Raw genomic sequence first — 13390 nt, forward strand, 5'->3', positions numbered from 1 at the left:
ATTGCCACAGCATTTCAGAGTTACCATTCCCCTCTCTGCAAGCAGAACAAGGCTTTTTTGTTGAAATAAAGCCATCAAATCAAAGAAACCAGGCTCTGATTCCTGGAACAATACTGGGAGATTCAAGGTCCAATCAATATTGGGTGAATCTGACTGGACGACTACCTGCAGCTCGGCCAATTGTGTTTGAAATTTATTCTTTCTGTATTAAGTAGTTCTAGGATGAAAGAGGTCACCCGTAAGGGAAGAAGATGGGCCTGCCCACAAAGAGAGGTCCAGTGGAGTGCTCTTCCTGCTTCTATATTCATCTCTCTGCTGGCAGCCGGCAGTGCTGCTGAGACCCCTGGATAAGAGGTGGTTTGCACAAACAAGGCCAGCCAGTGGCCAGCAACTGACCAGCTCTGGGTATCCAACCCGTGGCTGCTTCAGTCTCTTCACCTGTGTTACCCAATGTGACCAACAGTGAAGATGCCTGGTGTGGACGCTTGCATGGTTTTTGACAGTAAATTGGACAGGTTAATTGTTGGTTTTGTAGACCAGTAACGCTGAGTATAGAGAAAGACCTATAATACTGACAACGTAATGTACTTTTATATAAACTCAGTGCACTGAGTTTGTACTGGCTCTCTGAACATTCCCATCAATCTCTCACTTCTTTCCCTGTAACCTACTCACTGCCTAGATTCCCCTCCCATCCACCTCTAAAGGGTAACTTAGCATGTGAGAGGAAACTGGAGCATCTCAAGGACACAAAGAGAGAAGCAACCTCCACACTGACAGCACCCGTGAGATTGCAGCACTAACTGATCTAGCACTCTGAAATGAACTGATATCCGGGCAGTCCCTGTCTACTTGGCACAGCATTTAACACAGTAGCAACTATAAGGCCCAATCAGTCAGTCAGACACAATGTGAGCCCACCTCGGAATTCACTAACCCTTTAAAAGCAACACCAAATTAGGGGGTCACATCAGATCTCCAGCCACTAACAGGCACCACACTTGCTCTGTCATCAGCTCTGTTTGGCAGGGCCAAAGAGCCTGTTTCTGTGCCATAGTGCCTTATGAGTTTCACTCCCTGCCAACACCCACACCATTTCCTCAGCAATGCAATTGAACCTGAAGCAGTGTCTGGTGCTGCCGTGTGCACCAGTGGTCAGGGTTCAATACTGACCATGGGTGCTCTCTGCATGAGGGTGCATGACCTTTCTGTGACCTTGTAGGATTCTGGCCATTTCCCAAAGACATGCTGGAAGTTCATTAGATGGTACACTGCTCCTAGCATGGATTTGTGTCAGTAAGGGAACTACTGAGAATGTGAGAGTTGAAGGGGTGCAAGGAAATGAGGGAAATGGGACTCGGGGGCTTATCTGTTGAGAATTACCATGTACTCAATGGCTGAATCCCTCCTCTGTGTATGAATAAGTAGATACGTTACCTATGGGAATGCACTTTTCACCAGATATGCTTAAACTAATTGACTTTGCCAATTTATGTATAGTTAAACTTACTTTGCGTTGATTGCAACTAAGGCAATCGTTCCAAAGTGGCACAGAGCAAGAAACTCAAATAGTCATACAAGAATTTTACAGAAATTTTCAAAGCTAATCAGAACTGAGAGTCCACTGGTGGATGAGATCGTCTTGAAGAATTAACTCATTTTGACTCTTCCCTCTTCTCCACTCCTTATATCCCACTTTCACCCTCTTTCTGTGTGTGTGTGTGTGTGTGTGTGTGTGTGTGTGTGTGTGTGTGTGTGTGTGTGTGTGTGTGTGTGTGTGTGTGTGTCATTCTCTATATCTACCTCTCTTCTACATTGTCTCAATCTCTATGTTTCTTTCCATCCTTTTACTCTATCTATGTTTGAATTCTCCATGTGCTGTCGGTCTCCTTTCACCTCAATCTATCTCATTGTCTCCTGACGTTTATCCTCCCGTTCCTGTTTCCTTCATAAACCCATCAATTAGGCTGGGTCTGCTTGCAGTCTTCGTAGCCACAGATGGAGGAATCACAAGATTATTTCCAGCCAAGTGAGTATCCAGTTTTTCTTCATTTATTTAAACAGAAATAATAGGAATAGAATTAGGTACAGTCAAGATTACTAGAGAGAAAGTGCTTGGGAAGCTGAATGGACTACGGTTAGATAAGCCGCCTGGACTGGATGAGGTGCACCCATGGGTTCTGAAGGAGGTGGTTTTGGAGATTGTGGAGGCATTGGAAATGATCTTCCAGGAATCAACAGACTCTGACATGGTTCCAGAGGACTGGAAGGTCGTAAATGCAGTTCTGCTGTTTAAGAAAGGAGGGAGGCAGCAAAAAGAAACTTACAGACCTATTAGTCTGACATCAGTAGTTGGAAAGTTACTGGAGTTGATCCTCAAGGACAAGGTTATGAAATACCTCAAGGTGCATGACAAGATAGGCCCAATCCAGCACGGTTTCATGAAGAGAAGATCCTACCTCACCAACCTATTGGAATTTTTTGAGGTAATCTGAAATAAGATTGACAAGGGAGAGGGTGTGGATGTTGTGTATTTGGATTTTCAAAAGGCCTCCGATAAGGTGCCACAAAAGAGGCTGCATAATAAGATGAGAGCCCATGGAATTACAGAAAAGATATTGGAATGGGTGGAGCATTGGTTGATAGGCAGAAAGCAAAGGGTGGGAATAAAAGGATCCTATTCTGGTTGGTTGCTGGTTACTAGTGGTGTTCCGCAGGGGTCGGTGTTGGGGCCGCTTCTGTATATTGATGATTTAGATTATGGATTAAATGGTTTTGTAGCTAAGTTTGCGGATGACACCAAAATAGGTGGAGAAGCAGGAAGTGTTGAAGAAACAGAAAGGTTGCAGAGAGACTTGGTCAGTTTAGGAAAGTGGGCAAAGAAATAGCAGATGAGATACAATGTTGAGAAATGTATGGTTGTACATTTTGGAAGAAGAAATAATCAGGCAGATTATTATTTAGATGGGGAGAAAATTCAAAAATTGGAAGTGCAAAGTGACTTGGGAGTCCTCGTGCAGGATACCCTAAAGGTTAACCACCAGGTTGGATCGGCAGTAAGGAAAGCGAATGCTATGTTGGCATTTATTTCAAGAGGAATGAATATCTCATGTAAGGAGAGTAAGTTCAGGACATTAAGAGTAAGGAGGTGTTGATGAGGCTCTATGGGGCACTGGTAAGACGTCATTTGGAATACTGTGTGCAGTTTTCGGCCCCCTATCTTAGAAGGGATGTACTGATGTTAGAGAGAGTTCAGAGAAGATTTACGAGGATGATTCCTGGAATGCTAACATATGAGGAATGTTTGTCGGCTCTTGGACTGTATTCATTAGAGTATAGAAGAATGAGAGGGGATCTCATAGAAACATTTCGAATGTTGAAAGGGTTGGACAGTAGATGTGGAAAGGCTGTTTCCCTTGGTGGGTGAGTCCAGGACAAGGGGCCACAGTCTTAGAACTAGAGGGTACCCAGTTAGAACAGAGATGAGGAGAAATTATTTTAGCCAGAGTGTCATGGATTTATGGAATTCGTTGCCACATACAGCTGTGGAGGCCCAATCAATGAGGGTGTTTAAGGAGGAGATTGATAGGTATCTAACTAGTCAGGGTATCAAGGGATATGTGGAAAAAGCCAGAAATTGGAACTAGATGGGTGAATAGTTTAGCTCACGGTGGAGTAGCAGAGCAGACTTGATGGGCTGAATGGCCTACTTCTACTCCTTTGTCTTGTGATCTTGTGAACAATTTGACTGTGAAACAGAAGATAGAACATAAAGTATTACAGCACAGTACAGGCTCTTCAGCCCACAATGTTATGGCAACCTTTTAACTTATTCCAAGATCATTCTAACATTTCCCTCCCATATAACCCTGCATTTTTCTATCATTCATGCATTTCTTTAAAAAAAAGAGTTTTTGAAAAAACATGTTGTATCTGCCTCTACCACCACAAATGGGCAGCCTCTTCTGCTAACTCAGATACCAATAGTTGATTACATTGGTGGGTCAGGAGTTAGGCACAGACAGACCTGGGTATATGAGGGCAATTCCACTCCTTTCATGCCCAAGAGCTGTGAGGTGTTTAATGATTATCTATTAATTGTATGCTTATCAGTGCTCCAGGGTCTGATTCCAAGTTGCTTAATGTCCTGAACTTAGATTCCAAATGCTTATTATGAATACATGTATTCAAAATCAACAGTTCAGATTGCAACATACATATCAAATGCCAACCATTACACAAATGGACTCTGTTAAAAGTTCACCAAGACAGAAAATGACCTTTGGAAAAGCACATTTGCTCAGAAATTCCGTATACTGACCTCCATAGTTACAGTACACTGACGCTCCACAACACACTGACCAAACTTTAATGAACAAGGTAAAATCTTAGTTGACAGCAGAGAATGGTGGCTAGTCGCACAACATGAACACTTAGGGCTATTCAATAGTGCTCCCAGATTCAGAGTCAGGCTCATTATCACTGATGATGCGGTGAAATATTTTGTCTTGTGGCAGCAGTACAGTGCAATACAAAAATTTAATATAAATCCCAAGAATAAATAAATCGAGTGAAGTGAGGTAGTGTTCATGAGATCAAGGACTGTTCAGAAATCTGATGGCAGAGAGGTAAAAGCTGTTTCTAAAACATTCTGTGGGTCATAGCATCCATAGTTACATAACACTAACCCATGATTACAACTCAGTGGCCCACAGTTACAACTCACTAATCCATAGTTACAACTCACTGACCCACAGTTACAACTCACTCACCTTCTGTTACAACCCATCACTTACAGTTACAACTCACTGGCCCACAGTTATAACCCATCACCTACAGTTACAACTCACTGGCTCACAGTTACAACTCACTCACGTACAGTTACAACTCACTGGCTCACAGTTACAACTCAGTCACGTACAGTTACAACTCACTAATCCATAGTTACAACTCACTGACCCACAGTTACAACTCACTCACCTACTGTTACAACCCATCACTTACAGTTACAACTCACTGGCTCACAATTACAACCCATCACCTATGGTTACAACTCATTCACCTACAGTTACAACTCACTGGCTCACAGTTACAACCCATCACTTACAGTTACAACTCACTGGCCCACAGTTACAACCCATCACCTACAGTTACAACTCACTCACCCACAGTTACAACCCATCACTTACAGTTACAACTCACTGGCCCACAGTTTTAACCCATCACCTACAGTTACAACTCACTCACCCACAGTTACAACTCACTCACGTACAGTTACAACTCACTGGCTCACAGTTACAACCCATCACCTACGGTTACAACTCACTCACCCACAGTTACAACCCATCACCTACGGTTACAACTCACTCATGTAGTTACAACTCACTGGCTCACAGTTACAACCCATCACCTATGGTTACAACTCACTCACCCACAGTTAAAACTCACTGACCAACAGTTACAACTCACACCCTCAGTTACAACTCACTGACCCCCACATTTACAACTTTCTGTCCCCCCATTGTAACAACACGCTGATTTACAGATTACAACATACTGACCCACAGTTTACACACTACACCTAGATAAAAAATTGAACCACAATTTCAACAGGCAGACCCTCTGACCCAGAAGCAGATAACTCCTAGAGCCTGAGGTTACAAGGCCCATTGGACTAACAGTTAATTTCTTACTGTTAACCGTACACTGTCCCTGCAGTGACATAACAGCTCGATATATGCGGAAGATGGTGTCACTAGAGTTGTCATTCTCACAGAATTACAATTTCAGTTGCTCTGCCCCATATTAATGCACTGGAGTCTGCCTCATTCTGTCAGCCTGCACAGGAAGTGACCTAATGAACCACTATGTCCATACCAATCATCTACTAGCCCAGATTCTTTTCAAACAGCACTTGTCTTCACCTTTTCAGGGTAAAAACCTAAGATTCTAATCATCCTCTGGGTGAAAAAAAAATCTTTAGACCCCCTCTACCTCTCTTAGTCCTCATCTTAAACCTACGCTCTCTGGGTTAACTTATTGTTGAACTTCTTTCTCACTATCTACCCTATCTATACCCCTCATAAATTGAAACACCGCTATCAGATCCCCTCTCAGCCTCCTCTGGTCCATGAAAAACACTCCCAGCTGTTCCAGTCCCAGGCAACATGCTGATAAATCTTCCTCTCAGCCTTCCCAGCGCATTAATACCTTATAGTGTGGAACTAGAAATGCACCCAAGACGTACAAAAACAGCTGGATGAACTCAGCAGGTCAGGCAGCATCCATTGAAAGAAGCAGTCAACGTTTCAGGTCGAAACCCTTCGTCAGGTCCTGAATGCCTTTGTATTCTAGACCTCTTGAATTGAGTGCTAACATTGCATTTGCTTTCCTTACCCCTGACTCAGCCTGCCAATTAACCTTTAGGAAATCATGCACGAGGACTCCCAAGTTCCTTTGCACCTCAGATTTTTAAGTTTTCTCCCCACCAAAGTACATGACCATACATTTCCCTACACTATGTTCCATCTGCCACTTCTTTGCCCATTCCCCCAATCTGTTGAAGTCCTTGTACAGACTCCCTGCTTCTTCAACCCTTCCACCTATCTTAATATTGTCTGTAAACCTGCTCACAAAGCCATCAAATCCTTCATCCAAATCATTGACATACAGCATAAAAAGAAGCGATCCCAACACCAACCCCTGCAGCACTCCACTAGTCACTGGCAGCTAACCAGAAAAGGCTACCTTTATTCCCACTCTATGCCTCCTGCCAATCAGCCAATCAATCTCCATTCTAGTACCTTTCTCATAATACCATAGGCTCTTATTTGGTTAAGCAGTCTTGTGTGCCGCATTTTGTCAAAGACCTTCTGAAAATCTGAATAATCAACATCCACTGACTCTCCTTTGTCTAATTAAGCTGCTTGTAAGAATCAGATTTCCCCTGGCATTACTATCTCTCTTGGAGTTAGACTTTCTCTTCAATTGGCACTGTCCCATGAACTTAGAATGTCTCTTGGAACTACATTGCCCCTTCCGAATTATGATAACTAATGCCCAAATCTCTCCCTTCCTTTCAAGTCTAAAGTACAACTTCCAGAGGAAGTTAAAGGAACTGTGGAAAGTTAAAAATAAGTTCTCAGTTAGTAGATGAATCATTTCATGTTTTTATTAAGTTGTGTGTTTGGATGTGTTGAATCAGTGGGAGACTCTGGGTAAGGAGTTGGGATATTTTCAGAACTCTTTAAGAGCATCTGGCATAAAAGATTTGCCCAAACTCAAGAAAATCTGCAGATGCTGAAAATCCAAGCAACACACACAAAATGCAGGAGGAACACAGCAGGCCAGGCAGCATCTATGAAAAAGAGTACAGTCGACGTTTCAGGCTGAGACAAGTCCTGATGAAGGACCTCAACCCAAAACATCGACTATTAACTCTTTTCCATAGATGCTGCCTGGCTTGCTGAGTTCCTTCAGCATTCTATGTGTTTTGTTTAAAAGATTTATCCACATTCTCTCAGAGTGAGGGTCTCTGCAATATGCTGCATTGATATTTCACTCATTTTAAATTTCAAAATTAGCTCCTTTGTTTTGAATTTCAGTGGTGCATTAGCCTTCTGTCATCACACACACAAAGGTCAGGTAGTTTCCATGGAGGGAGATGGAGGATGGTTTAGTCTGCAGATAAAAGGAAAATAGTGTAAAGAGGTGGAGGCAAGGGGTGGAGCAAAGCCAGCAGGTGATAGGTAGATCCAGTTGAGGGGTTGATATGCAGATAGAGGGCCACACCCTTGTCATAGGGTTTGGAGACTTGTGTGCCTCAATGACCCGGAGAGCTATATTGGCTGGAGTCAGAGCTTTCTGCTTTGGCAGTTGGTAGGTCACTCATGCCAAACAGGTGAAAAGGTAGAGGCCAGACTAAAAGTGGTCCACCAGTCTCCATTTCGGGGTTTAGCTCGGGGCTAACAACCTGACTGGCCAAAAAAAAATTGTTTGGGAAACAGTAATGAAGAAACCTTCTATAACTGTGTGCAACAATATGGACAGAGATGGAGGACCTTCATTGCTGCCCTAAATGCCAGCAGAATAACGGGCAGAAAGTTAGTAAGGAGGGAAAAGAGTGGGAATGATGTCAGTAGCTGAGAAGTGGAAGTGGCAAAGGGCTGAAGCTGGTGGAATCTGACAGGAGAGGAAGGTGGAGCATGGAATGAAGGAGAGAGGTGTGGAGAGTGACTAGTCCAGATGAAGGGTCCCAATCCAAAAATTCAATTGTGCATTTCCCTCCAGATGCTACCTGACCTGCTGAGTTCCAACAGTTCTTCATGTGTTACTCCAAATCTCTGCAGTCTCTGGTGTGTACAAGGTTTCTGTGACAGTGTGTGGTCACAACCATAATGGACAAGATTCAGGGTGATCTAGGCACGTTAAATCAAACACCTTCCCCTTGTCATAAATTTTCTTAGGTTCTATGTCCTTCTTAGCTGGGATTCTTGATTCTCGTTGATGGTAGAAACATCTTACCTAGCACTGAGTTATGTGTGTTTACAGGGCTGCTGAAGATTGGATTGAAGACCCAGAGCCTTTCAGTGCAAGCTATTACAGGCGAAGCTTAGACAACACTGGTTTCATCTTCAGTGCACCGTATAGGGAACGTATGTGTCCTGAGGAGATAACAGGCTCGATGTTTACATTTTATTTTTAATGAGGAGTTTGCAAATCTCACCTGACAACCTTATTCACCTGACAACATTGTTATCAATATCTCTGAAACTCCTCAAAGGCCTACCCATACATTTGACATCAATGGATTCCATTAACATAGCATTCTTCCACATTAAGTAATGTACATTAATAGAAAGTTCAACAGTGAATTGGTAGAATTTATTTGATGCTTTGAAAGGGCCCTGATTGGTGCATTAATAGATTAACTTTCAGTTTGGAGTTAACAGAGGGTAATAGGAGCTACCAGAGTCTCTGCTGGGATTAATTGAAGCTTCCACATCTTGGAGCAAGATTAACAGAGGGTCCACAGAAAATCAATCTGAAATGATTGTGGATCTCACATTCTATTCTAAGTTTAATGCAGAGGCCCAGATAGTCGAATTGGAGGATCCAACATAGGTTCAAATGGGGGTTAATAGAGGATCCTACTCGAGATTCTTTGAAGGGATTTATTAAAGAATTCCATTTTTAGAAGGTCCAACAGAGACTTGTTGAGGGATTAATATAGCAACCCACAGAGAATAAATTGGAGTAGTTATTTTAAAGGTTAAAATTTTAACCTGAAAATCCCACACAGAGTTGAGTGGAATTAATAGAGGGTCCAATAGAGATAGGATCGGAGACCGATTCTGTGATAGAATCAGAGGGACGTGTGATAGAATCGGAGGGACAAGAGGGGGAGGTGTTGTGTTGTTTGTCAGAGAAAATATTACAGCAGTACTTTGGCAGGATAGATTAGAGGGCTCGTCTAGGGAGACTATTTAGGTGGAATTGAGGAATGGGAAAGGTGTTGTAACACTTATAGGGGTGTATTATAGATCACCTAATGGGGAGTGAGAATTGGAGGAGCAAATTTGCAAGGAGATAGCAGATATTTGTAGTAAGCACAGGGTTGTGATTGTGGGAGATTTTAATTTTCCACACATAGACTGGGAAGCCCATACTGTAAAAGGGATGGATGGTTTGGAGTTTGAAAAATGTGTGCAGGATAGTTTTTTGCAGCAGTACTAACTAGAGAAGGGACAGTGTTGGATCTTCTGTTAGGGAATGAAATAGGTCAGGTGACAGAGGTATATGTTGGGGAGCACTTCGGGTCCAGTGATCACAATGCCATTAGTTTCAATATAATTATGGAGAAGAATAGGACTGGACCCAGGGTTGAGATTTTTGATTAGAGAAAAGCTAACTGTGGGGAGATGTGAAAGGATTTAGAAGGAGTGGATTGGGACAATTTGTTTTATGGGAAGGATGTAATAGAGAAATGGAGGTCATTTAAAGGTGAAATTTTGAGGGTGCAGAATCTTTATGTTCCTGTTAGGTTGAAAGGAAAGGTTAAAAGTTTGAGAGAGCCATGGGTTTCAAGGGATATTGGAAACTTGGTTAGGAAAAAGAGAGATATCTACAATAAATATAGGCAGCATGGAGTAAATGAGGTGCTCGAAGAATATAAAGAATGTAAGAAGAATCTTCAGAAAGAAATTAGAAAAGCTAAAAGAAGATTTGAGGTTGCTTTGGCAAGTAAGGTGAAAATAAATCTGAAGGGTTTCTACAGTTATATTAATAACAAAAGGATAGTGAGGGATAAAATTGGTCCCTTAGAGAATCAGAGTGGACAGCTATGTGTGGAGCCAAAAGAGATGGGGAAGATTTTGAACAATTTCTTTTCTTCGGTATTCACTAAGGAGAAGGATATTGAATTGTGTAAGGTAAGGGAAACAAGTAGAGAAGTTATGGAAACTATGACGATTAAGGAAGAGGAAGTACTGGTGCTTTTAAGGAATATAAAAGTGGATAAATCTCCAGGTCCTGACAGGATATTCCCTAGGACCTTGAGGGAAGTTAGTGTAGAAATAGCAGGGGCTCTGACAGAAATATTTCAAATGTCATTAGAAACAGGGATGGTGCCGGAGGATTGGCGTATTGCTCATGTGATTCCATTGTTTAAAAAGGGTTCTAAGAGTAAACCTAACAATTATAGGCCTGTCAGTTTGACGTCAGTGGTGGGTAAATTAATGGAAAGTATTCTTAGAGATGGTATATATAATTATCTGGATAGACAGGGTCTGATTAGGAGCAGTCAACATGAATTTGTGCATGGAAGATTAAGTTTGACAAATCTTATTGAATTTTTTGAAGAGGTTACGAGGAAAGTTGACAAGGGTAAAGCAGTGAATGTTGTCTATATGGACTTCAGTAAGACCTTTGACAAGGTTCCGCACGGAAGGTTAGTGAGAAAGGTTCAATCGTTAGGTATTAATATTGAAGTAGTAAAATGGATTCAACAGTGGCTGGATGGGAGATGCCAGAGAGTAGTGGTGGATAACTGTTTGTCAGGTTGGAGACCGGTGGCTAGTGGTGTGCCTCAGGGATCTGTACTGGGTCCAATGTTGTTTGTCATATACATTAATGATCTGGATGTTGGGGTGATAAATTGGATTAGTAAGTATGTAGATGATACTAAGGTAGGTGGCATTGCGGATAATGAAGTAGGTTTTCAAAGTTTGCAGAGAGATTTAGGCCAGTTAGAAGAGTGGGCTGAACGATGGCAGATGGAGTTTAATGCTGATAAGTGTGAGGTGCTACATTTTGGTAGGAATAATCCAAATAGGACATACATGGTAAATGTTAGGGCATTGAAGAATGCAATAGAACAGAGTGATCTAGGAATAATGGTGCATAATTCCCTGAAGGTGGAATCTCATTTGGATAGGGTGGGGATGAAAGCTTTTGGTATGTTGGCCTTTATAAATCAGAGCATTGAGTATAAGAGTTGGGATGTAATGTTCAAATTGTACAAGGCATTGGTGAGGCCAAATTTGGAGTATTGTGTACAGTTCTGGTCACTGAATTATAGGAAAGATATCAACAAAATAGAGAGAGTACAGAGAAGATTTACTAGAATGTTACCTGGGTTTCAGCACCTAAGTTACAGGGAAAGATTGAACAAGTTAGGTCTTTATTCTTTGTAGCATAGAAGGTTGAGGGGGGACTTGATAGTGGTATTTAAAATTATGAGGGGGATAGATAAAGTTGATGTGGATAGGCTTTTTCCATTGAGAGTAGGGGAGATTCAAACAAGAGGACATGAGTTGAGACTTAGGGGGCAAAAGTTTAAGGGTAACACGAGGGGGAATTTCTTTACTCAGAGAGTGGTAGCTGTATGGAACGAGCTTCCAGTAGAAGTGGTAGAGGCAGGTTCAGTATTGTCATTTAAAGTAAAATTGGATAGGTATATGGACAGGAAAGGAATGGAGGGTTATGGGCTGAGTGCGGGTCAGTGGGTCTAGGTGAGAGTAAGCGTTCAGCACGGACGAGAAGGGTCAAGATGGCCTGTTTCTGTGCTGTAATTGTTATATGGTTATATGGTTAATAGAGTGTGATTAATAGAGGTCCCACAAGTGGGTTAACAAAGTTTCCAGTAGTCTTAGTGTAATCAGGGCTCACAATGACATAAATAGGGTGTTTAATGAAGCATCGCACAACATTTCAATGTGGGATTAATAACAGAAATTCAGATGGGGGAATTATTAGAGGGTTCTGTTTTTATTTTATTTTTAATGAGGAGTTTGCAAATCATTCAATATTGACCTGCAAACAGTGTTATCAATGTCTCCAAAACTCCTCAAAGGCCAACCAGGCATTTTAAATTAGCTCATACAGTAATGTGGCTATTTTTTCCAATCACATTTCGATCACTTTGAGATCGAAGGATCTACACCAACCTGCTGTGGAAATATTCACAGATATTAAGAAGGTGATTGTATTGGAGAAGAAATGCAGTAGATTCACCAAGACATTGCCTAGCCTGCAGTTCTTATGAGGAGAGAGAACTGATTTGGAGAAGAGGGCTGAAGAGTGACAAGACCAAGACATACAGCATTAGACAGGACATTAGATAGGTAGGACATTTTTCCACATAACAGGCATGTCATGAAACAAAAGGACAGAGGTTTAGGTTCGGGTGAAGAGGTTTAGAGGAATATATGGAAGAATTTTTCAGCCAGAGCATAATTAGAGTTTGGAACCCACAGCTTGAGAGGGAGATTAAAGCTGAGATTTCATTACACATAAGAAGTATTTAATGTGCACTTGAACTGTTTTTTGCATGGAAGGCTACTGACCAAGTACCCGTAAACAGGATTAGTATAAATAGGTCAACTTGGACATGATGGAGCAAATGCTGTCTGATTCTATGACAATGAGGTGTTATGAAAGGGTACCAGTGGAGTGCATTAATGGAACATTCAATAATCTTGGTGTCTGAACAATAGATAGTGCAATTAATAGAGGATCCCACAGAGACCAGCACTTAGTTATTGATATCCCACAGAATCTTGGTTTGGTACTGATATAAGATTCAACAAAGACTTAAATAGAATCAGAATAGGTGAATAAATTAAAGATTCCATAGCATTTCATGGTGGGGTTGATAAAGGATTCAACAATGTGTAAGAATAATAGAAGGTCCCATAGGATGTAGGATTAATAGGTGGTCCCACGAAGCCCAGTGTGATATTAGTAGAAAGTCCCAGAAAATCTAACAACCTTGAGAGGTCAGAGTGTGGGATCAATAATGTTGATAGGTCTATGTCCAAGGGCTACACTAAGTTTCAAGGAATCTCAGTGTGAAATCCATATTCAATATTAGAGGTCTTAGAGTGAATTC

The 13390-nt window shown here is 41.7% G+C and overlaps 1 protein-coding gene across 8 annotated transcripts in view; it reads left to right on the plus strand.

Annotated features, from left to right (window-relative positions):
* The window catches only part of cacna2d2a (calcium channel, voltage-dependent, alpha 2/delta subunit 2a), a 904752-nt gene that overhangs the window by 828289 nt on the left and 63073 nt on the right, over positions 1 to 13390 (plus strand). For all 8 annotated transcript variants that reach the window (XM_073072600.1, XM_073072591.1, XM_073072592.1 and 5 more), the window contains 2 exons: positions 1967 to 2029; positions 8551 to 8654. In XM_073072600.1, the coding sequence (XP_072928701.1) occupies positions 1967 to 2029; positions 8551 to 8654 (167 nt within the window). The remainder of the gene's footprint in view (positions 1 to 1966; positions 2030 to 8550; positions 8655 to 13390) is intronic.

This window comes from Hemitrygon akajei, chromosome 19 (genome assembly GCF_048418815.1).
Source record: "Hemitrygon akajei chromosome 19, sHemAka1.3, whole genome shotgun sequence".
NCBI lineage: Eukaryota > Metazoa > Chordata > Chondrichthyes > Myliobatiformes > Dasyatidae > Hemitrygon > Hemitrygon akajei.